The sequence below is a fragment of the Anomaloglossus baeobatrachus genome, chromosome 9, assembly GCF_048569485.1.
Source record: "Anomaloglossus baeobatrachus isolate aAnoBae1 chromosome 9, aAnoBae1.hap1, whole genome shotgun sequence".
Classification (NCBI taxonomy): Eukaryota; Metazoa; Chordata; class Amphibia; order Anura; family Aromobatidae; genus Anomaloglossus; species Anomaloglossus baeobatrachus.
The window spans coordinates 213,474,115-213,499,746 of NC_134361.1; the positions used below are offsets into that span (position 1 = coordinate 213,474,115).

Below are 25,632 nucleotides of genomic sequence, written 5' to 3' on the forward strand. Positions count from 1 at the left end.
GAAAGCAGGTGATGTAGTGTCTTTAGCACGGCACAAACAATGGCAGGACAAGCTTATGGGTAGTGAAGCTACTGATGTTGTGAATGTACTCAGTGGTGCCCCTGTGAAAGCAGGTGATGTAGTGTCTTTAGCACGGCACAAACAATGGCAGGATAAGCTCAAGGGTAGTGAAGCTTCTGATGTTGTGAATGTATTCGGTAGTGTCCCTGTGAAAGCAGGTGATGTAGTGTCTTTAGCATGGCACAAACAATGGCAGGATAAGCTCAAGGGTAGTGAAGCTACTGATGTTGTGAATGTATTCGGTAGTGTCCCTGTGAAAGCAGGTGATGTAGTGTCTTTAGCATGGCACAAACAATGGCAGGATAAGCTTAAGGGTAGTGAAGCTACTGATGTTGTGAATGTATTCGGTAGTGTCCCTGTGAAAACAGGTGATGTAGTGTCTTTAGCACGGCACATGTGGATTTTGGCAAGTGCATATAGTGTAATGCATGAGCGTAATCTAAAGATTCAAGGACAAGATGAGCAAAGTGTGAAAGATCAATTGACAAAACTGGTTGCTCATATGTGGAGTAAAGGATGGGAAATCAATGATGCCAAGGTTCAAGGACCGTCTCAGGTGGTAACATGTCTAGGGATTCAGTGGAACAAGGGGCACAGAGAGATCTTGCCCAATGCCAGACAGAAAATTATTAATTTTCCGGTCCCTAAATCCAAACAGGAGACTCAGTCTTATATTGGATTGTTTGATTTTTGGAGACAACATATCCCTCATTTGGGACAAATGTTGGCTCCTTTGTACAAAGTAACGAGGAAAAAATATGACTTCCACTGGGGAGAGGAACAGCAAAATGTGTTTGAGATGGTCAGGGAAGTGTGGCAAGACATTGAAGGGATTATTCAATCTACCAAGACCACTGTATTTCATGTCGATGCTCATGTCCCTACTAACTCACTTGAACGTTTGTGTAATTCAGAAGCAGATAAAGCAGCAGCCATCAGACAAGTCAGTCCAACAGTTGACAAGGCAAGGTACAGCTGTTTGGGCACACCAGAAAGAGCGACGCCTTATTCAGCAGGTTTAGACCTCAGTACATTGGAAACTGTCGTGGTACCCCCAGGTAAGGTAAAACCAATTTCAACAGGATTGGGTTGCCATACACCAAAGGATCATTATGGTCAAATAGCCACTCGTTCTAGCTTAGCGTTAAAAGGAGCCATAGTGGTGGGAGGGGTAATAGAGGCAGATCATCAGGGAGAAATCAAGGTACTGATGCTAAATTTTGGAAATGAACCTTTGATATTGATGAAACACCAGAAGGTGGCTCAGATGTTAATAATTCCAATAAACTTGTCTGAAATAAGAGAAGGAACTGCCCCAGCAGAATTAACAATATGGGGTACTAAAGGTTTTGGATCCTCTAATATTAAAAATGTAGGAGCAAAAATATGGATTCAAAACCTCCAAGGACCGCCCTCAGAGGCAGAGGTAATAGCGGTCGGAAAAGATCGTACTTTCCTGATGAGACCAGGAGTGTGGAAGTGGGAATATGTCCCACAAGAAAAATGTTATTTACGAGAATAATAGTGTATCTTTATTTGCAGAAGGTGTTGTAAATAAGCGGAATCCATGGTATCGGTTACTGGGAAGAGCTCGATAATGATGAGATGGAGAAATTCCTGTGTTCGATGTTTGCCTCTTTGGTCGTTGGATGGACAAGTCTACATCAGGAGGAACCTGTGGCGAATACATTTCTGATGCACCATCACATTTTCAACACACAGATTGCTGGATCTGTACACATTCTTCGCTTACAGCCACCAGTATCCCTTATCTGGATGTCCCGGTATCGATGGAGGAAATCTTAAAGTAGAAAAGTTGTTCTGATCATCTTGCTGATAAAGACACTCTAAGTGTTCATCTATAGAATACTACAGTACCCATTTCCATAGTGGGATGGATCAATCTTCCATGGTGGCAAGGCAATTTGAATGCAACAGTCACCAATTTGCAATATCTGGCTTTTAAGGGAGGAATTTGGGTACTAAGATATAAGACTGGACTGACTAACCTGGGATTCATCCCTATGGGGAATATAAAAATAAGTTTTGGGACAGCTATAAATACTGTAGATGCTTTTAAACCCAGCTTAGTGGAAAGGACAATTCATGATATGTTATGGCCTTATGCCAATATGTTCATAAATGGGACTAGTGAAACTTGTAGTAACATATCAGGAAATGTAATGTGTAATGATTCCTTTGAATATCGAGCAAATGCCAAAACACATGATATTCAAGGGAGCTTTTCAGATAATATTGCTTTTAGTTTTAATATACTATACATAGTGAAACTGATTATATTTGTGATTCAATGTTTATCTAAACAAAGCAAGACAATTTGTGGCAAACAATATTTCTTGGTCATGGTATGGTATATTCCGAGTGATCTTCTTCTAGTGGAATACTGATGATGGAAAATAATCCCTGGGATCAAGGACCGATTGTGATACCAATGTGATATGACTGAAGTTTGAATGTAATTAGATAGGAATCATAATCATAAGATAGGAGTGATCCCAGATATTATTTGATCCATCAATAATTCAGTATCAAAGAAGATGTCCTTTGGATAATATTTCACTAATACCAAGTAATACATGTCACACAGGTTTCTGAAGCAGTTTTGAAGATAAAGGAAGTAACATTTACAGTTCCACTTACAGGAAACTTGTGGTTAGCGTAAAGACAGGTTGAAGGACGTTTGCATATGAAATTTACGGCTCATTGCAATATTTCGCTAACACTATGGCCGACCACAGTTGGTCAGTTGACCACTGGCTAAATGTGCAGGAAATGTGCAGGAAGCTACTGGTGCCCACAGCAGCTTGTGGTCAAGTTACATGAACATGACTCAGCTGTCATATGCTGGTGACCATGTAAACCCAACCTACAATATTTTCCTATAAAAAATACACCGAACTCGCTTAATGTTAGGGAAATACCTTCCAGGACATTGAAGTGTACGTACGCACTGTTCCTGTGATGCCATGCCAAGATGCCATGTTGATTCCTTATCATTAACTCGAGTTCCCTCCGATGTGAAAGGATTGCTACAACATAACGGTAATGTTGATGCATATTTCTGTTATTGTATAAGTTTCTATGACTATAGTTCTTATGCCTATGTACCATTGACTATATATATATTCATGTGCTATTAAAATAAATAGTATCTTGCTATAAAGAATATTAGTATTCGTGCCTGATTAGGATATCAGTGAGCGCTTCGTAAGTACGGGCTTTCAGCCCCCTTCTTAGTAGAATTTAGCAAGACAACAACACAGGGGAGTTACAGAGCAGGACGGCTATTCCCATCCACACCTTGTTACGTCCATTAAGGTGGGAGATCTCACAACGGACCCCACATTGCTGCGATGTTCTGCAGAGACTGAACGGAGGGAAGAAATCACCGGTGGAGGAAGATAATTTTATTTTACAATTACATACAAGAAAGGATGTGAGAACTTATAACTGATGGAACGGAGCCTCCTCTCCGCCGAAAAGAAAGCAAACCCCACCGTCCTGTGGGGAAACAAACGAAAGAGACCCCCGAAGCCCACGGCGAGGCCGCCCGGAGGCGCATACGTGCCGCTCTTGGCAGGAACCTTGCGGTTCAGATTTATTTATTTCATTATTTGGAAGAAATGCGTCTATTCTCGTTTTCCAGCAGGTGAGAGACCGCGGTCATTGTCCCATCGAGTTTCCCATCCAATCGCCCCCATGTGTTCAGCTTGGCAATGGTAAGGGTCCAGTCTGCTCCGGAGAGGGACTGGCCGAGATCAGCGGGGGGAGGGCACTGATTTCGAGGCTTTATTTTCATTTCTTTTTAGGAGCAGCTTCGAGGGGTGTTCCAATATCCTTCCCCCGCAGCTTGAGACCTGAAAGACGAGAATCGGAGCGGGATTTGTAACAATTCAAACACATTCCAGATATTAGACGGTTAATAGAGTGGAAAGGGTCGAGCTCGGACCCCGGAGCGGGTGTGAAAACTTATAAGAAGAGCCGGCTCCTACGCAGACACTTACCAATGGCTCGCTCAATCTTCCCCATAACTTGGTTGCTTGGAATCGCTTTTCCGCTTTCATAATCGGCGATCACCTGCGGTTTTTCATTAATTCTCTGTAAATGAAGAGACCAGAAGATGAGGGGGCGATGGACGACTAAACACCGATCCCCCCCCAATTAGTGGATATCTAGCTGAGTGTGTGTCCGGGATTGGCATCTACAGTCGCAGCTACAACCACAAAATTTTGCACACTCACACGTCTGGACCCCGAGAGAGCGTCATAGGCTATGTTTTGAGGAGAAATTTTAACCCCGCGCTTTACAGTTATTCACTAAAAAACCTGCCTCCATTAAAGCGAATGGAGCTCGGCGCCACAGTGCAGCCAGAACTTCAGAAGAATGCGCAGCCACGCCCTTATATGGATTGTTAGCGTGTCACAATGCAGACAGGGAAAGCGGCAGACACAGACAGGGAAAGCGGCAGACACAGACAGGGAAAGCGGCAGACACAGACAGGGAAAGCGGCAGACACAGACAGGGAAAGCGGCAGACACAGACAGGGAAAGAGGCAGACACAGACAGGGAAAGAGGCAGACACAGACAGGGAAAGAGGCAGACACAGACAGGGAAAGCGGCAGACACAGACAGGGAAAGAGGCAGACACAGACAGGGAAAGCGGCAGACACAGACAGGGAAAGAGGCAGACACAGACAGGGAAAGAGGCAGACACAGACAGGGAAAGAGGCAGACACAGACAGGGAAAGAGGCAGACACAGACAGGGAAAGAGGCAGACATAGGGGGGAAAGAGGAAAAGAGGGACAGACAGGGAAAGAGACAGGCAGGGAAAGTGACAGAGATAGAAAGAGAAAGATTGAGACAGACGGAGAAAGACAGACAAAGATAGAGAGAGAGACAGATATATATACAGAGGGGGAGACAGAAACTGGGAGAGAAACAGAGAGACAGTTACTATCCCAGGCGTTAAGAAATTCTATCCCGGGAATGTTAATACATTCTATTTTGTTAACAGTTATTAACCCGGGTGAAGCCGGATAGTACAGCTAGTTCACACTATAGAGAGACAGCATCTCGCTTTCCTTCCTGCAAGCAAATATGGCTTGTGGGGAAAACCCATCCCAAAATCTACACTACATGGACATATGTGAACTAAATTCGCATGACCCTGGTCCAGCGGCCGCCAGACAACAGTCCCGTGATCTGCCTCCTGCTGAGGACGGCCACGTGTAAGAGGCGGCCAAAAAATGCTGACGTGGACCATCTCCATACACGGCTTATACAGCAAGCGACGGCCGCAGCAGCAACAAATCAGAAAAAATATATATATTATATATAAAAAAAAAAAAAAATAAATATATATACACACTACGTTCAAAAAGTGAAATTTCCGGATGATCCTGCTGTTGAGGTGAGACTACAAAGGGTCCTGTAAGGTCTGATGCCCTTTTCAGATTACCTGGAATGTCATGTGTGCACACGAGAAGGAATAACACACTAAAGTCAGCTATGCGCTTCCTCTGATGACGGACGCCAAAGAAATTCTGCTCGTTTATTGTTCACAAAACTTTTATAGTTCTAGGGAAGAAAAGAGCGTGGACAAAATATAGTCCAATCAAGTATCGCAGGTCGGGCTCAGGGCGTGTAGCAGTTCGCTATCTCCACTGGATTGGTTAGTCCAAACTTTAGGTGTGCTTCCATGTGTTCAGCATCTTGGGTGTCGTCTAGGATGTAGGAGTCATCTTTCACTAGAATTTTCGCAATGAAACTATAAGACTCCCCTTCTGCGGCTCCGGGGCTGCGTTCTAGAAAGCTTCCTCTTGCTTCTGGCCCCCCTTTCAGACCTAAATAAACACCTTATAAGATCTTACCTTTTGCTATGGTAATGAGGTTTGCTGGCCCCGGGGGCGGGCTGTATTGCGTCCGTTATTCCCCCTCCTGCCGCTGTTCGCCGTCCCCCAGTGTTGATTGACATAGATGAGGCCGCCGCCCTCATGTTCAGCAGTGCTCCTGAAGTCTCGCGCATGCGCAGTGGCACTATCGCGGGACAGAGCACTGTTCAAATCGCGAGCACTGGCTTTGTTATTGCGCAGGCGCGAGATTATGGGCGGGTACTTGGATGACTAATGATGACAAGGTCACAAGAGTCATCCAAGTAGCCGCCCATAATCTCATGCCTGCGCAATAACATCTCCGGTGCTCGCGATTTGAAAGGTGTCCAGCGATAGTGCCACTGCGCATGCGCGAGATTATGGGCGGCTACTTGGATGACGCTAGTGATGACAATGTCACTAGCGTCATCCAAGTAGCCGGCCATAGTGCCACTGCGCATGCGCGAGATTATCGCTGGACAGCACTGTTTTCAAATCGCGAGCGTCGGTGATGTTATTGCGCATTTGTGAGATTATGGGCGGCTACTTGGATGATGCTGGTGACCTTGTCATCACTAGAGTCATCCAAGTACCCGCCCATAATCTCGCGCCTGCGCAATAACAAAGCCGGTGCTCGCGATTTGAACAGTGCTCTGTCCCGCGATAGTGCCACTGCGCATGCGCGAGACTTCAGTAGCACTGGAGAAGATGAGTGCGGCGGCCTCATCTATGGGGGGCACGATGTCTCAGTGGTTAGCACTGCAGTCTTGTGGTGGCTCAGTGGTTAGCACTGCAGTCTTGCAGCGCTGGGGTCCTGTGTTCTAGTCCCACTAAGGACATCTGCAAGGAGTTTGTATGTTCTCCCCGTGTTTGCGTGGGTTTCCTCCGGGTTCTCCGGTTTCCTCCCACACTCCAAAAATATACTGATAGGGAATTTAAATTGAAATAAACTGTGGAAAGAAAAAGCGCAATAGGGTCTTACCCGGTATATATCCGGGAAAAAATTAAAGGGAATGCACTCACCTTCAGTAGTTGTGACAGTCACAACTACTATAAAAGCTTATTTTGTAGAGATGAAGTCTGCTGCAGCCCCCGTGGTTGATAACAGAGAACAATAGAGAAGGGGTTTTATGCCGCGCTGTTCATCAGGAAGGAGGACAAAGAGATGGTCAATGTTCCTTTATTGTAGCTTGTTGTCTACGCGTTTCAGGAGCTCTGCTCCCTTCATCAGGACATACAGTACAAAAAAAAACATATCTGCAGTTGATCCTAGGATCCCAGCATATATACAACCCAGAAAAAAGAAAAAAATGTCAAGCCACACCCCCAAAATAAAAAAATTGGCGGGTAGGAATGACGCATGTAACAGCACACACATTTACATGTATAAAAGGCAAAGAAAAGAGGGGAAAACAATAGATAATGGTATAAAAATATGTTATAAAATATTCATGCAAAAAAATGTTTTATTATCCACAATTAAAAAATTCTAAAAATCAGGACTCATGGGTTAAAAAACAAGTGTCTGTTTTACTTTGTTTTGGAACCAGCAGTTTTACGGGGTTAAAGTGTGAAGGTAGATAATCTCCTCGTACGTGCCACTGGGGATTTTACAGGGAATGTCTGCAAAAACCAACATCGTAGATCATCAGGAAAAAGAGGAAAACTATTTGGAGGAATTTTATCAATGAAACCATGATTGAAAGACGTTCAGGATTCTCCCTCATTCAAAAAAATAATAAAAAAACAGTCACAGCAGTCATTTATATCAAGCGGGTAACAGAGCCCAAGTGTAAAACTCGGCTCTGTGAACCTTGCCTGAACCCGGGGTGAGCTGAGTTCAGGTTATAATAATGGCATCGCGTGGAAGCGAGTGCCAGAGTACAAGACCTAGAATGGTCTCAATGAGCCGTCCCCAGGACGACGTAACCACAGGTCTGAATTCCTCGACAGCACCGCACATAAGCAGTGTTGCTATTGACAGGGATTCAGGCCAGTGGTGTCTAAAGCCGTGCGACAACATCAGTAAGGGTACTTTCACACTTGCGTTATTTTCCTTCCGTTATTTTCCTACTTGCGGATTGTAACGGAAGGAAAATAACGCAAGTGTGAAAGTACCCTTACTGATGTTGTCGCACGGCTTTAGACACCACTGGCCTGAATCCCTGTCAATAGCAACACTGCTTATGTGCGGTGCTGTCGAGGAATTCAGACCTGTGGTTACGTCGTCCTGGGGACGGCTCATTGAGACCATTCTAGGTCTTGTACTCTGGCACTCGCTTCCACGCGATGCCATTATTATAACCTGAACTCAGCTCACCCCGGGTTCAGGCAAGGTTCACAGAGCCGAGTTTTACACTTGGGCTCTGTTACCCGCTTGATATAAATGACTGCTGTGACTGTTTTTTTATTATTTTTTTGAATGAGGGAGAATCCTGAACGTCTTTCAATCATGGTTTCATTGATAAAATTCCTCCAAATAGTTTTCCTCTTTTTCCTGATGATCTACGATGTTGGTTTTTGCAGACATTCCCTGTAAAATCCCCAGTGGCACGTACGAGGAGATTATCTACCTTCACACTTTAACCCCGTAAAACTGCTGGTTCCAAAACAAAGTAAAACAGACACTTGTTTTTTAACCCATGAGTCCTGATTTTTAGAATTTTTTAATTGTGGATAATAAAACATTTTTTTGCATGAATATTTTATAACATATTTTTATACCATTATCTATTGTTTTCCCCTCTTTTCTTTGCCTTTTATACATGTAAATGTGTGTGCTGTTACATGCGTCATTCCTACCCGCCAATTTTTTTATTTTGGGGGTGTGGCTTGACATTTTTTTCTTTTTTCTGGGTTGTATATATGCTGGGATCCTAGGATCAACTGCAGATATGTTTTTTTTTGTACTGTATGTCCTGATGAAGGGAGCAGAGCTCCTGAAACGCGTAGACAACAAGCTACAATAAAGGAACATTGACCATCTCTTTGTCCTCCTTCCTGATGAACAGCGCGGCATAAAACCCCTTCTCTATTGTTCTCAGGGAATTTAAATTGTGAGCCCCAATGGGGACAGTGTTGTGTTGCCAATGTATGTAAAGCGCTGTGGAATTAATAGCGCTATATAAATGAATAAATATTATATTATTATATTATCTATATCAATCAACACTGGGGGACGGCGAACAGCAGCAGGAGGGGGAATAACGGACACAATACAGCCCGCCCCCGGGGCCAGCAAAGCTCATTACCATAGCAAAAGGTAAGATTTTATAAGGTGTTTATTTAGGTCAGAAAGAGGGGCCAGGAGCAAGAGGAACCTTTCTAGAACGCAGCCCAGGAGCCGCAGAAGGGGATTCTTATAGTTTCATAGTGAAAATTCTAGTGACAGGTTCCCTTTAAGTTACATGTGCTTACATATTGTATTAAGGAAAATCATTGAAAAATATAAAAAAAATCAAATAAATCTTTATTTTTATGTAGCGCTAACATATTCCGCAGCGCTTTACATACATCAGGAATGCTGTCCCCATTGGGGCTCACAATCTAGAGTCCCTATCTGTATGTCTTTGGAGTGTGGGAGGAAACCGAAGTACTCGGAGGAAACCCACGCAAACACGGGGAGAACATACAAACTCCTTGCAGATGTTGTCCTTGGTGGGATTCGAACCCAGGACCCCAGCGCTGCAAGACTGCAGTGCTGACCACTGAGTCACCCCAAGACTGCAGTGCTGACCACTGAGTCACCCCAAGACTGCAGTGCTGACCACTGAGCCACCCCAAGACTGCAGTGCTGACCACTGAGCCACCGTGCCGCAATAATATATATATATATATATATATATATATATATATATATATATATATATATATATATATATATATATATATATATATATATATATATATAATATAATATATGTGCGTGTTAGTAGGAAACTAAGCAAAGCATTCATAAATATGTATGTTAGGCTACATCAATTAAACTACGTACCTGGGTCTGTGAAATAGTTGAAGTAAGTATTTGAGGTCACTCAATTCTTACCCCCAACACTACAATGCCCTCTGACCTTATCCGGAGACCTTCTCTGCACTTTAGGGTGCTCATGTCCCATCTATTCAATGTTTCAGGACTTTCTGCAGAACTTGCTATTCTCTAACAAAAAGCTTAATGGCAATATTCACATCAGGTGTTTGATCCATGAATCGCCCAATAAATATCGGGGTTCAGTTAGAGTTGGTATTAAACTGTCCTCCTCATCAAGAGAGGAAGACGACATCTAACAATTGGTCAGCAGCACCGCGCCATTGTGAGACTTCAAGCAGGAGGTTCTCAGACGGAAGAGGCCCCTGAGCTTAGAGCATCACAGAGTGTCACCAGCAGGTTGTACAGAGACACAGAGAGACTGGAAAAGTCACACAAAGGGAAAAAAAAAAAAAAAATGACCACTTAGCTTAGAGAGTCACAGAGTGTCACCAGTAGGTTGTACAGAGATACAGAGAGACTGGGAGAGCCACAGGCAGAGAAGTGGCCACTGAGCTTATAGTGACACCATCAGGTTATAAGAGACTGGAAAAAAGTCACAGAAAGGGAAAAAAAGTGACCACTGAGCTTAGAGAGTCACAGAGTGTCACCGGCAGGTTGTACAGAGACACAGAGAGACTCGAAGAGTCACAGGCAGACAAGTGGCCACTGAGCGTAAAGCATCATCACAGAGTGTCACCAGAAGGCTGTACAGAGACTGGAAGAGTCACAGAAAGGCAGAGAAGTGATTGTCATCCCACACTGATGGCCGCTTCAATGTGAACAATGCCCTTCACAATCGGATGATGAATGCTACACAACTCCAGGCGCATTAAGGGAGGTGAGAGGCGCCAAGTGTCACATCAGCCCATACAAAACTGTTTATATCAGACAACTCTGTGTGCCAGACGACCTGGAAGGTATCTGACCACCCCACCAGGACAGGCGTCATCTACGCTGGACGAGTGATGGTCACTGATGAAAGTCTATTCACGCTGAGCAGAAACGATGGCCACCAATGATGTTGGAGACGTCAGTGAGAGCGCTGTGTATCAGCCACTGCTGTCACCAGACGATCCTTTGGCGGTGGTGGTGTTATAGTGTGGGCCGGTGTGTCTGGTCAGTACAGAACCGCCCTACAGTGTGTGACTGGTGCAGTGACCGCCCCTACTACTGGAATAACAATTAATACAGTCATTATCCCTCTACATGAATAACACAGGCCTAATCTTTATGGACGACAATGCCCCAGATCACTGAGGTCACATTATAGCGAACGGCTGCTGGAGACTGGAGGACCTCAAATGGAGCGGCTGCACTGTCTCCAGACCTGAATCCCATAGAGAACCTATGGAATCAGCTGAGTCATTGTGTAGAGGTTGTAACTCTGTACCCCAGAACCTCAATGACCTGAGGGCCGTCCTTCAAGAAGAGTGGGACGCCGGCCTCCGCAAACCATAACTCCACTGGTGACCAGCAGGAGGCAGCAGAATGAGCTACCAGGGATTAGTCAGCGAGCTTAATCTGCCCTCTCTCTTCTCTTACCGTGGCCAGGTCCTTCTGTGTCAGCCCCTTGGTCTGGCGGCCCTGCTGGATGACTTTGCCCACCTCCAGGGTGACTCGGTCGTGGTGCAGCTCCTCCGTCTCTCTGTCCAGCTTGGCTGTGTTTTTGGTGATCACGTGCTGCTTGTTCTGTCCTGCGGACCCTGAGGACGAGCAGATAGTGTCACATGTCATCTACGGAGGACCGTATATAGCACAGGGGGTGTACTAAGTTTGGAAATGAGATGGCAAAACACCCGCCCCCTTGTGACACTTACATTTCTTGGAAGTCTCCAGCGCATCCCCTCTTCTCTGAGCGGCAATAACGGCCTGGAAGACACAAGACAAGGAGCCATCGGTATAATGAGATGAGGCAGCGCGCAACACCGAGGCGTCAGCTGCTGAAGACACCGGGAGGAGCGGTATCCTGAGCACAACCCAAACCGGTGCCCCCAGAGCAGAACTCACACTTCTGTGTACCGGCCATGACTACAAAGCTACCCAGATGTGTAACGTGGGACGTGTCTGCAGATAACTGCGAGAGCTGTAGTGTCGGCACAGTGTGTGAATAATCGGCAGCGGCCGCCCCAGCCTGCACCACCCAGAGCCCGCGGAGGTTTTACCCGCACGAGGCCGGCTCCGCACAAATCCAGAGCTCGGAGGATTTCCCCACAGGACGCCGGCTCCGCACACACCCAGAGCTCACGGAGGATTTCCCCGCACGAGGCCGGCTCCGCACACACCAGAGCCTGGAGGATTTCCACGCACGATTCCGGCTGCGCACACACCCAGAGCCCACGGAGGATTTCCACGCACGAGGCCGGTTCCGCACACACCCAGAGCCCGCGGAGGATTTACCCGCACAATTCCGGCTGCGCACACACCCAGAGCCCGCGGAGGATTTACCCGCACAATTCCGGCTGCGCACACACCCAGAGCCCGCGGAGGATTTACCCGCACAATTCCGGCTGCGCACACACCCAGAGCCCGCGGAGGATTTACCCGCACAATTCCGGCTGCGCACACACCCAGAGCCCCGCGGAGGATTTACCCGCACAATTCCGGCTGCGCACACACCCAGAGCCCGCGGAGGATTTACCCGCACAATTCCGGCTGCGCACACACCCAGAGCCCACGGAGGATTTACCTGCACGAGGCCGGCTCCGCACACATCCAGAGCCCGCGGAGGATTTACCTGCACGAGGCCGGCTCCGCACACATCCAGAGCTCGCGGAGGATTTGCCTGCACGAGGCCGGCTCCGCACACACCCAGAGCTCACGGAGGATTTGCCTGCACGCCGCCGGCTCCGCACACACCCAGAGCTCACGGAGGATTTGCCTGCACGCCGCCGGCTCCGCACACACCAGAGCTCACGGAGGATTTGCCTGCACGCCGCCGGCTCCGCACACACCCAGAGCTCACGGAGGATTTGCCTGCACGCCGCCGGCTCCGCACACACCCAGAGCTCACGGAGGATTTGCCTGCACGCCGCCGACTCCGCACACACCCAGAGCTCACGGAGGATTTGCCTGCACGCCGCCGGCTCCGCACACACCCAGAGCTCACGGAGGATTTGCCTGCACGCCGCCGGCTCCGCACACACCCAGAGTACACGGGATTGTTTGCACTTTGCCACGGGATCGCGGGATCGACTTCTGCATTTGTTGTTGTAACAGTGACGAAACCTCAGAATTCCCCAGCAGTGAATAACCTGGAGGCAGCGGAGACACCGGAGCTCCTGGGGCAGAGAGGGGGAGACCGACCCCCGCCTTCTGCTCACATGAAAGTGAAACAAAAAGCCAAGCTGCAGTGTACAGCATGGTGGACAACGCTAATCTCCAGAGGACGCAGAAACCGCCACATCCGATCCTTGCAGTGTCAGAAGGAGGAGCTCGCCCAGTGCCCAGACTGCCCCAACGGTGGCATCTGAGCAGGGTCAACACCGCCACCGTCTGAGGGGTCAACACTGGCGGTATTTCAGCGGTCAGTCACAGCGCCGTCTGAAGGGGGAAGGACGGGGCACCCGACACCGGCGGCGTCTGAAGGGGGAAGGACGGGGCACCCGACACCGGCGGCGTCTGAAGGGGGGGGGGGGGGGGGGAGGGGCACACGACACCGGCGCCGTCTGAAGGGGGAAGGGACGGGGCATCCGACACCCCGTCTGAAGGGGGAAGGACGGGGCATCCGACACCGGCGCCGTCTGAAGGGGGGGGGGAAAGACAACACTGGCGCCGTCTGAAGGGGGGGGGGGGAAAGACAACACTGGCGCCGTCTGAAGGGGGGGGGGGGGACAGACAACACTGGCGCCGTCTGAAGGGGGGGGGGACGACAACACTGGCGCCGTCTGAAGGGGGGGGGGGGGGGAGGACGACAACACTGGCGCCGTCTGAAGGGGGGGGGTGAGGACGACAACACTGGCGCCGTCTGAAGGGGGGGGGGGGGGAGGACGACAACACTGGCGCCGTCTGAAGGGGGGGGGAGGACGACAACACTGGCGCCGTCTGAAGGGGGGGGGAGGACGACAACACTGGCGCCGTCTGAAGGGGGGGGGGGAGGACGACAACACTGGCGCCGTCTGAAGGGGGGGGGGGAGGACGACAACACTGGCGCCGTCTGAAGGGGGGGGGGGGAGGACGACAACACTGGCGCCGTCTGAAGGGGGGGGGGGGAGGACGACAACACTGGCGCCGTCTGAAGGGGGGGGGGGGACGACAACACTGGCGCCGTCTGAAGGGGGGGGGGACGACAACACTGGCGCCGTCTGAAGGGGGGGGGGACGACAACACTGGCGCCGTCTGAAGGGGGGGGGGGGACGACAACACTGGCGCCGTCTGAAGGGGGGGGGGGGACGACAACACTGGCGCCGTCTGAAGGGGGGGGGGGGACGACAACACTGGCGCCGTCTGAAGGGGGGGGGACGACAACACTGGCGCCGTCTGAAGGGGGGGGGGACGACAACACTGGCGCCGTCTGAAGGGGGGGGGGGACGACAACACTGGCGCCGTCTGAAGGGGGGGGGGGACGACAACACTGGCGCCGTCTGAAGGGGGGGGGGGACGACAACACTGGCGCCGTCTGAAGGGGGGGGGGGACGACAACACTGGCGCCGTCTGAAGGGGGGGGGGACGACAACACTGGCGCCGTCTGAAGGGGGGGGGGGGGGACGACAACACTGGCGCCGTCTGAAGGGGGGGGGGGACGACAACACTGGCGCCGTCTGAAGGGGGGGGACGACAACACTGGCGCCGTCTGAAGGGGGGGGGGACGACAACACTGGCGCCGTCTGAAGGGGGGGGGACGACAACACTGGCGCCGTCTGAAGGGGGGGGGGACGACAACACTGGCGCCGTCTGAAGGGGGGGGGGACGACAACACTGGCGCCGTCTGAAGGGGGGGGGGACGACAACACTGGCGCCGTCTGAAGGGGGGGGGACGACAACACTGGCGCCGTCTGAAGGGGGGGACGACAACACTGGCGCCGTCTGAAGGGGGGGGGACGACAACACTGGCGCCGTCTGAAGGGGGGGACGACAACACTGGCGCCGTCTGAAGGGGAGGGGACGACAACACTGGCGCCGTCTGAAGGGGGGGGGGGACGACAACACTGGCGCCGTCTGAAGAGGGGGAGGGGGGACACAACACCGGCGTACGTCTGAAGGGGGGGGGGGACACAACCCCGGCGCCGTCTGAAGGGGGGGGGGGGGGGCAACCCCGGCGCCGTCTGAAGGGGGGGGGGGCAACCCCGGCGCCGTCTGAAGGAGGGGGGGGGCAACCCCGGCGCCATCTGAAGGGAAGGGAGGGGGGGGGGGCAACCCCGGCGCCGTCTGAAGGGGGGGGGGGCAACCCCGGCGCCGTCTGAAGGGGGGGGGCAACCCCGGCGCCGTCTGAAGGGAGGGGGGGGGGGCAATCCCGGCGCCGTCTGAAGGGAGCGGGGGGGCAACCCCGGCGCTGTCTGAAGGGAGGGGGGGGGCAACCCCGGCGCCGTCTGAAGGGAGGGGGGGGGGCAACCCCGGCGCCATCTGAAGGGAGGGGGGGGGCAACCCCGGCGCCGTCTGAAGGGAGGGGGGGGGGGCAACCCCGGCGCCGTCTGAAGGGAGGGGGGGGGGCAACCCCGGCGCCGCCTGAAGGGAGGGGGGGGGGCAACCCCGGCGCCGCCTGAAGGGAGGGGTGAGGAGGGGGGGGGCAACCCCGGCGCCGCCTGAAGGGATGGAGGGGGGAGGGGGGGGGCAACCCCGGCGCCGTCTCAGCAGACAGTCCCCAGGGCTCGGGGTTTTCGGGCTCCTCCGCAGACTGATGCCTGTGGCTGGTGGCGGATTGTAGCGCCGCACGTTCAGTCCTGGCTGGTCACCGCTGTCAGACATTCTGCGGAGGCTTCTATTCACTGACAACAAGCAGAGATGTATTAGACATTGAAGAAAAAAAAAACAATATCGCGGGTCCGGGCCGCACAGTGTGAGCAGGGCCCTTATGGAACGCGGCGACACGTGACGTCCCCAGGTGCTGGCGGCCATAGTTCACACCCTACCTGCTTGGACTTGGCCTGCGCGGCTGTCGGTCCCTTCTTCCGCAGCACGGTCACGGTGTCCCAGTCGCTCTCCGCCATGTCTCGTCTTTTCCTCACCAGACGCTTCACTAACAAACAAACCCCCCCTCAATACGGCACGGCGAACGCTAGAGCTACAAACCCCGCCTCCGCGGCCATATGATTAGTCAAAACAGCAATCAATCAGCTTAGAAACAAGCGCTGATTGGTGAAATGTCTTCCAGCCTTTCACCATTGGCTGATTTCTGAGGAAAGATCTGGAAGGCTGGAACTTGGTACTAACGAAGACGCTTATTGGATCGAACAGTAAAACGCAGTACGATAATTGGCTGCCTGTTCTCTACTGCTGATTGGTTAAAATATACTGACCAGCTGGACTCCTATTGGTTAGAAGTACTGTCACATTCCCACCTTACTGGCTGATGTAAGAGGCTTGTAAACAGCATTAACCCTTTACCTGCACAGGGTCAGCTGACATGTGACTCAGAAATGTCTCTCTTGTACTTTGACCCAGGTCGGCAGCCGTAACCGGGCTGTGTCCTTATTCTGGGGCTGAACTACAAATCCCAGCGTGCACTGGGAGTGGCAATGATGTTATCGAGGGTTGTGCTGCCGGCCCCTGCGTGCAGGACCCTGAGAGCGGTGGCCGGACTCCGCCCAGGTAGAGTAGCCCCATAGGGGGTCCCCTAAACTCCATAGAAGCCGCATAACCTACAGCCCACAGGGGGTCCCCCTAACCTATGTAGGAGCCCCGTCACCTCCACCCTGCAGAGGGGCCTGTAACCTACAGCCCTGCAGGGGGTCTCCCTAAACTCCATAGGCCCCCCCTAACCTCCAGCCTTGCAGGGGGTCTCCCTAATCTACATAGGAGCCGCATAACCTCGATAGGAACCCCGTAACCTCCAGCCCGCAGAGGGGCCCCATAACCTCCAGCCCCGCAGGAGGCCCCCTAACCTCCATAGGAGCCCCGTAACCTCCAGCCCCGTAGGGGGTCCCCCTAACCTACATAGGAGCCCCGTAACCTCCACCCCGAAGGGGGTCCCCCTAAACTCCATAGGAGCCCTGTAACCTCCAGCCCCGGAGAGAGCCCTCATTACCTCCTGCCCAAAGAGGGCCCCCGTAACCTCCAGCCTTGCAGGGGGTCCCTCTAACCTACATAGGAGCCCCGTAACCTCCAGCCCTGCAGGGGGCCCCCAAACCTCCATAGGAGCTGCATAACCTACAGCCCACAGGGGGTCCCCCTAACCTATGTAGGAGCCCCGTACCTCCAGCCCCGCAGGGGGTACCCCTAAACTCCATAGAAGCCCCGTAACCTCCAGCCCCGGAGAGGGCCCCCATAACCTCCAGCCTTGAAGGGGGTCCCCCTAACCTTCATAGGAGCCCCGTTTACCTCCACCCCTCAGAGGGCCCCCGTCACCTCCTGCCCGCACAGGGCCCCTGTAACCTAAAGTCCCGTAGGGGGTCCCCCTAAACTCCATAGGAGACCCGTATACTCCAGCCCCGCAGGGGGTCCCCCTAAACTCCATAGGAGACCCGTATACTCCAGCCCCGCAGGGGGTCCCCCTAAACTCCATAGGAGACCCGTATACTCCAGCCCCGCAGGGGGTCCCCCTCACCTCCATAGGAGCCCCATAACCTCCTGCCCCACAGAGGGCCCTCATTACCTCCTGCCCACAGAGGGCCCTTGTGACCTCCAGCCCCGCAGGGGGTCCCCCTAAACTCCATAGGAGACCCGTATCCTCCAGCCCCGCAGGAGGTCCCCCTAAACTCCATAGGAGACCCGTATCCTCCAGCCCCGCAGGGGGTCCCCCTAAACTCCATAGGAGACCCGTATCCTCCAGCCCCGCAGTGGGTCCCCCTCACCTCCATAGGAGCCCATAACCTCCTGCCCCGGAGAGGGCCCTCATAACCTCCTGCCCACAGAGGGCCCTTGTGACCTCCAGCCCCGCAGGGGGGTCCCCCTAACCTACATAGAAGCCCCGTCACTTCCACCGCGCAGATGGCCCCCCGTCACTTCCAGCGCTGAGGGCCCCCATGACCTCCAGCCCACTGAGGGGGCCACAAGTTTCTTGATTATTTTTTTTTTCTCGTGGTTGAACAGGGGATTTACTGCGGCCTCTAAAGTGTTAAATGCCCGGCCTCCTCTGCAGCGTCGGTCGCTCTCCTCAGCGGATGGCCCCAGGTTCTGATCTTCTGCCGTCTCTTCTCACAGGTGTCCGCTGTCTCCAGACCCCTCACACCGCAGCGCAGAATCCGCCGGGAGACCATGACTCCCAGACCTGGGAGCCGCGAGGCCTGTACCCGCAGCACATCCCCACCTCCGCCCTGCAGAAGATGCTGCTGTCCGCCGGCTCCGCTTTCATGTCCCTCTATGACCCCTACAGACACGGTAACAATCTGATCACACGTAACACCTCCTACCGTTGTGTCCGCAGCTCCTGTGCAGAGCGATGCGTCACCATGGTTACAGACTACAAACAAGGCCTGTGCAACTCTGCTTCCTTCATGCTAATAAATTATATGGCCATGGTGAAGGATTAGAAGAGCAGAGTACACAGGGTTTAGGTGTAGTCTGTAACCATGGAGACGCATGGATCTGCACAGGAGCTGTGGACACAAAACGGTAGGATAATACAGTATAGAGCAGAGCCGCACAGTATAGAGTGAAGGGAGCGTGGCGCCACACAATATAAAGCGAAGGGAGCGCAGCGCCACACAGTATAGAGAGAAGGATGGCGCCACACAGTATATAGCGGATGGGTGGCGCCGCACGGTATGTAGCGGAGGGTGGCGAGACACGGTATGTAGCGGAGGGTGGTACCGCACGGTATGTAGCGGAGGGTGGTGCCGCACGGTATGTAGCGGAGGGTGGTACCGCACGGTATGTAGCGGAGGGTGGCGAGGCAAAGTATGTAGCGGAGGGTGGTGCCGCACGGTATGTAGCGGAGGGTGGCGAGGCACGGTATGTAGCGGAGGGTGGTGCCGCACGGTATGTAGCGGAGGGTGGCGAGGCACGGTATGTAGCGGAGGGTGGTGCCACATGGTATGTAGCGGAGGGTGGTGCCGCACGGTATGTAGCGGAGGGTGGTGCCGCACGGTATGTAGCGGAGGGTGGTGTCACATGGTATGTAGCGGAGGGTGGCGAGGCACGGTATGTAGCGGAGGGTGGTGCCGCACGGTATGTAGCGGAGGGTGGCGAGGCACGGTATGTAGCGGAGGGTGGTGTCGCACGGTATGTAGCGGAGGGTGGTGTCGCACAGTATGTAGCGGAGGGTGGCGAAGCACGGTATGTAGCGGAGGGTGGTACCGCACGGTATGTAGCGGAGGGTGGTGCCGCACGGTATGTAGCGGAGGGTGGTGCCGCACGGTATGTAGCGGAGGGTGGTGCCGCACGGTATGTAGCGGAGGGTGGTGCCGCACGGTATGTAGCGGAGGGTGGTGCCGCACGGTATGTAGCGGAGGGTGGTACCGCACGGTATGTAGCGGAGGGTGGTGTCGCACGGTATGTAGCGGAGGGTGGTGCCGCACGGTATGTAGCGGAGGGTGCGAGGCACGGTATGTAGCGGAGGGTGGTGCCGCACGGTATGTAGCGGAGGGTGGTGCCGCACGGTATGTAGCGGAGGGTGTGCCGCACGGTATGTAGCGGAGGGTGGTACCGCACGGTATGTAGCGGACGGTGGTGTCGCACGGTATGTAGCGGAGGGTGGTGCCGCACGGTATGTAGCGGAGGGTGGTGCCGCACGGTATGTAGCGGAGGGTGGTGCCGCACGGTATGTAGCGGAGGTGGTACCGCACGGTATGTAGCGGACGGTGGTGTCGCACGGTATGTAGCGGAGGGTGGTGCCGCACGGTATGTAGGGGAGCGTGGCGAGGCAAAGTATGTAGCGGAGGGTGGTGCCGCACGGTATGTAGCGGAGGGTGGCGAGGCACGGTATGTAGCGGAGGGTGGTGCCGCACGGTATGTAGCGGAGGGTGGTGCCGCACGGTATGTAGCGGAGGGTGGTACCGCACGGTATGTAGCGGAGGGTGGCGAGGCAAAGTATGTAGCGGAGGGTGGTGCCGCACGGTATGTAGCGGAGGGTGGCGAGGCACGGTATGTAGCGGAGGGTGGTGCCGCACGGTATGTAGCGGAGGGTGGTGCCACACGGTATGTAGCGGAGGGTGGCGAGGCACGGTATGTAGCGGAGGGTGGTACCGCACGGTATGTAGCGGAGGGTGGGTGTCGCACGGTATGTAGCGGAGGGTGGTGTCGCACGGTATGTAGCGGAGGGTGGTGTCGCACGGTATGTAGCGGAGGGTGGTGTCGCACGGTATGTAGCGGAGGGTGGTGTCGCACGGTATGTAGCGGAGGGTGGTACCGCACGGTATGTAGCGGAGGGTGGCGAGGCAAAGTATGTAGCGGAGGGTGGTGCCGCACAGTATGTAGCGGAGGGTGGTGCCGCACGGTATGTAGCGGAGGGTGGTGCCACACGGTATGTAGCGGAGGGTGGCGAGGCACGGTATGTAGCGGAGGGTGGTACCGCACGGTATGTAGCGGAGGGTGGTGTCGCACGGTATGTAGCGGAGGGTGGTGTCGCACGGTATGTAGCGGAGGGTGGTGCCGCACGGTATGTAGCGGAGGGTGGTACCGCACGGTATGTAGCGGAGGGTGGCGAGGCAAAGTATGTAGCGGAGGGTGGTGTCGCACGGTATGTAGCGGAGGGTGGTGTCGCACGGTATGTAGCGGAGGGTGGTGCCGCACGGTATGTAGGGGAGGGTGATGTCGCACGGTATGTAGCGGAGGGTGGTGTCGCACGGTATGTAGCGGAGGGTGGTGTCGCACGGTATGTAGCGGAGGGTGGCGAGGCACGGTATGTAGCGGAGGGTGGCGAGGCACGGTATGTAGCGGAGGGTGGTACCGCACGGTATGTAGCGGAGGGTGGTGTCGCACGGTATGTAGCGGAGGGTGGCGAGGCACGGTATGTAGCGGAGGGTGGTGTCGCACGGTATGTAGCGGAGGGTGGTGTCGCACGGTATGTAGCGGAGGGTGGTGCCGCACGGTATGTAGCGGAGGGTGGTGTCGCACGGTATGTAGCGGAGGGTGGTGTCGCACGGTATGTAGCGAAGGGTGTCGAGGCACGGTATGTAGCGGAGGGTGGCGAGGCACGGTATAGAGCGGAGGGTGGTACCGCACGGTATGTAGCGGAGGGTGGTACCGCACGGTATGTAGCGGAGGGTGGTACCGCACGGTATGTAGCGGAGGGTGGTACCTCACGGTATTTTGCGGAGGGTGGTACCGCACGGTATGTAGCGGAGGGTGGCGAGGCACGGTATGTAGCGGAGGGTGGTGCCGCACGGTATGTAGCGGAGGGTGGTGCCGCACGGTATGTAGCGGAGGGTGGTGCCGCACGGTATGTAGCGGAGGGTGGTGCCGCACGGTATGTAGCGGAGGGTGGTGCCGCACGGTATGTAGCGGAGGGTGGTGTCGCACGGTATGTAGCGGAGGGTGGTGCCGCACGGTATGTAGCGGAGGGTGGTGCCGCACGGTATGTAGCGGAGGGTGGTGCCGCACGGTATGTAGCGGAGGGTGGTGTCGCACGGTATGTAGCGGAGGGTGGTGCCGCACGGTATGTAGCGGAGGGTGGTGTCGCACGGTATGTAGCGGAGGGTGGTGCCGCATGGTATGTAGCGGAGGGTGGTGCCGCACGGTATGTAGTGGAGGGTTGTGCCGCACGGTATGTAGCGGAGCGCGGCGCTGTTTGATCCACACTTCCCGCCTCACTTCTGCTTCCACACGTCCCTCATGATAATTCTTTTCTTTCTCGCTGACATCTGCAGATATGGTCGCCGTTCTCGGGGAAACCACCGGCACCCGGGCCCTACAGAACCTGCACGAGAAGATGAGCAAAGACCCGGAGGGGCTGCAGATCCTACAGTGCGTCACCCCATTGTATATAGGACATTTGAGGACGTGTCACATCTCATGCTCCAGTTACATCCAGAGCTGCGTGCAACCTTCTACTCTGCTCCTTTCTTATGGCCTGTACATTGTGAGCAGAACAGAATTATGATTGCAGCTCTGAGTGTGACTGGAGAATAAGAGGTGAGATCGGGGGGGATACTTCTTCGGCTAACTGCCTTTTCCTGCAGGGAGCGCCCCCGTATCCGGATGTCTAACCTGGACGTCGAGCGGTTCAGAGCGCTGCCTGACGGGACGTTTGGCCGAGAATACGTGCGGTTCCTGGATGTCAATGTGAGTGATGAGGAAGGTGGCGACGTCTGGCGCGTTGCGTTTTCTCCTCCCCTCTAATGAACGTTGCCTCCTGCTGCAGCGCGTCACCCCCGACACCCGCATGCCGGTGAAGTTTGTGGATGACGTGGATCTGGCGTACGTGGCTCAGCGATACCGAGAAGTCCACGACCTCATGCACACCCTGCTGGGGATGCCCACCAACATGCTCGGTGAGCCCGGAGCCGTGGGCTCAGCCCGGGGCCGGATAAGATGGGCGCCGCTGATCCCACTCTGTTCTCCCTCCAGGGGAAGTCGTAGTGAAGTGGTTTGAGGCCGTGCAGACCGGGCTGCCCATGTGTGTACTGGGGGCCGTATTCGGACCTTTACGCCTCAGCAACAGGTAGGAGCACAGTATGGCGGAGCCACCTCTGCAGCATCTAAGGGGTTATATGGTCAGAGTTATGGCGTATCGCCCACAGAAGACGGCATGGGGTTATATACCAGGATGCGGCCAGGATTGGTACATATACCAGGATGGGGCTATATGTCAGGATGCGGTCAGGGTGGGGCCATATATACCAGGATGGGGATATATATCAGAATGTGGCCAGGATGGGTACATATACCGGGCTGGGGCTATATATCAGGATATGGCCAGGATGGGTACATATACCAGGATGGGGCTATATATCAGGATGCGGCCAGGATGGGTACATATACCAGGATGGGGCTATATATCAGGATATGGCCAGGATGGGTACATATACCAGGATGGGGCTATATATCAGGATGCGGCCAGGATGGGTACATATACCAGGATGGGGCTATATATCAGGATACGGTCAGGATGGGGCTATACAGTGTATCAGGATGCGGCCAGGATGGGTACATATACCGGGATGGGGCTGTATATCAGGATGCGGCCAGGATGGGTACATATACCAGGATGGGGCTATATATCAGGATGCGGCCAGGGTGGGGCCATATTTACCAGGATGGGGATATATATCAGGATGGGGCTACATACCAGGATGGGGATATGTTGGGACATATCAGGATGGGGCTATATTCCAGGATGGGGACATAATAGTGCCATATTTACCAGGATGGGGACATAAAGCTTTATACCAGGATGGGGATATGATGGTAGCCTAAATATCAGGATGGGGACATGATGGAGCCATATATACCAGGATGGGGATATGATGGTAGCATAAATATCAGGATGGGGACATGATGGAGCCGTATATACCAGGATGGGGACATGATGAAGCTATATATACCAGGATGGGGATATGATGGAACCATATATACCAAGATGGGGACATATATACCAGCATATAGTCATGATGGGTTCATACACCAGGATGGGGGACATATTTACAATAAAGTGACCCAGGATGGGGGGGGACATTAGTACAGGACAGGGGGGGGGGGTTATTACTACACAATTAAGAAGATGGGGGCAACTCTTATGTCTTTATAGGATTGTGAATACTAAAATGTCCCAAATGGGGGGGGGGGGTTCCCTGATCAATCGGAATCTAGTTGCGCCACTGCCTGTAGGTAGTTGATGAGTTCTTACTAGAGTACTGCACTGATACATTGTAACAAACTGCCAGCACTGGAGAGAGAGGTGTTCAGCTCTTGGACGATTGTCCAGACTGGATGCAACTGTAACAAAGCTTCAGCTGTGAGAAGGTCTGTACCACCACAGATGACTACTGGGGTAGTGGGCTCCGGGACCCCTCGAGATCAGATACATCACCTCCCCTGTAGGTCACAACCTTAGTGGCATTTTTTTATTTAGCAGGAAGAAGAAGTTGCTGGCTCTGGCCCCCTGGGCCGTGCAGAGCGGCCGCGACGCCCGCTGCGTCCTTAATTTTTACTACGAGAATCGATGGGAGCAGACGGTGGAGTCCCTGAGAGAAGAGATCGGGATCCTGCCCCCTCCCCCGATCAGGGTCTGAGTCCCATCGAGGGGGTTTGTCCAGAATTTCTGGTGGAAAACGGATGTCGCCCACTCGCTGCCGAGGAAGAACGTGAATCCACCTGCGGAGCAGACGTCTACTGATTTTTCTTTTTGCAGTGCCCGTATGATAGGACCCCCTGAAGTGGGGGTCTTACTCCTGCAGAGGATGATTATATGGTGGTCCGATCTCTGCGCCCCCCTGAGTCCGCTGTGTGACCCCCACCCCTATAGACCAGGATCGCACACACTCGCTACCTCTCCGTTCACACAGTGCACTCTGGGACCCCCATCCTCCTGATAATGGGGGTCCGCTGCTGTTTATGAATATTTCTACATTAAAGAAAATAAATATTTTTGCTATTAAAAGTCCATTTTAGTTTTTTGGTGAATTTATAATATAATTATCGAGTCATTTCTCCAAATTACAGGAGATGTAATGATGCCGCCTGCGGATAACGAAGAGGCCGTCGTGGCGGGATCGTGGCTCCGCAGCACCGTTGTGGCGGGATCGTGTCTCCGCAGCACCGTCGTGGCGGGATTATGGCTCTGCAGCGCCTTCATGGCGGGATTGGGCCTCCGCAGCGCCGTCATGGCGGGATCGTGCCTCCGCAGCGCCGTCATGGTGGGATTATGGCTCCACAGCGCCGTCATGGCGGGATTGTGCCTCCGCAGCGCCGTCATGGCGGGATCGTGCCTCCGCAGCGCCGTCATGGCGGGATCGTGCCTCCGCAGCGCCGTTGTGGCGGGATTGCGCCATCTGGTGGTAACACCTTGTCACTGTGGTGCAGTCCTGTGCTCCTCCGCTAAATATTTGGCCCCCCGATCAGTGCTCGGGGGTTGGAAGAAGGAACCCTATATTCTGCCATGCTGAGCGGGTGTCATCAGATAATATTCGGGGAGGGCGTGGGACCATCAGTTTTTTTTTGGGAGAGGTGCTCACACCTGTTTGTAGACTTGCTGCGCCATCGGCTCTTAGGCCGCTAGGTAAGTTTGCCTTTCTGGAACTTGGAAAAGTTGGGTGACCGCCAGATTTATAATGGGGGTTTCGGGGGACTCCTTTAGAAGCCCCATCATGGTTTCGGCATCGCTCCGGACCCCATGGTTCGTGCCATCGCAGTCATCACCTGCCCCCTCTGAGTCGCTTTGTTCCTGTAATGACGGGTTACAGTGGCTGCTGATGCCGGAGCTCACGGATCTCCTCCCCGGATCACGGGTGACGTGTAAGTGTTGGGTCACTGTGACTGCTCCGGCAGTCAGTGGTGGGGCCGGACCCTCTGAGGGAGGCCGATGGGCGCAGGCGGGAGGCGGAAGGTCACTCCGGAGTCTGCAATTAGGACGTGAACATCTTTTTGGAAAGTTTTGGGTACGGATCGTTTGCTCCTAAGAA

General features: G+C 53.7%; 3 protein-coding genes across 4 annotated transcripts in view; 1 reads left to right on the forward strand and 2 right to left on the reverse strand.

The window, feature by feature from the left end:
• Positions 1 to 3,473: 3,473 nt before the first annotated feature.
• EDF1 (endothelial differentiation related factor 1) lies at positions 3,474 to 16,189 on the reverse strand. The gene is made up of 5 exons (XM_075324416.1): positions 16,045 to 16,189; positions 11,797 to 11,848; positions 11,522 to 11,682; positions 4,086 to 4,179; positions 3,474 to 3,938 (listed from the first exon to the last, which is right to left on the reverse strand). Exons 1-5 carry the CDS (start codon positions 16,120 to 16,122, stop codon positions 3,877 to 3,879), a joined length of 447 nt encoding a protein of 148 aa, XP_075180531.1. The 5' UTR covers positions 16,123 to 16,189; the 3' UTR covers positions 3,474 to 3,876.
• A 328-nt stretch (positions 16,190 to 16,517) lies between these two features.
• On the forward strand, positions 16,518 to 24,614 carry COQ4 (coenzyme Q4). Its single transcript, XM_075324420.1, has 7 exons — positions 16,518 to 16,723; positions 18,275 to 18,451; positions 21,880 to 21,976; positions 22,192 to 22,294; positions 22,374 to 22,503; positions 22,580 to 22,673; positions 24,084 to 24,614. Exons 1-7 carry the CDS (start codon positions 16,651 to 16,653, stop codon positions 24,241 to 24,243), a joined length of 834 nt encoding a protein of 277 aa, XP_075180535.1. The 5' UTR covers positions 16,518 to 16,650; the 3' UTR covers positions 24,244 to 24,614.
• The window catches only part of LOC142251528 (uncharacterized), a 30,684-nt gene continuing 29,122 nt past the window's right edge, over positions 24,071 to 25,632 (reverse strand). For both annotated transcript variants that reach the window (XM_075324419.1, XM_075324418.1), the window contains one exon: positions 24,071 to 25,625. In XM_075324419.1, coding sequence (XP_075180534.1) covers positions 25,499 to 25,625 — 127 coding nt within the window. In that variant the 3' untranslated portion in view covers positions 24,071 to 25,498. The remainder of the gene's footprint in view (positions 25,626 to 25,632) is intronic.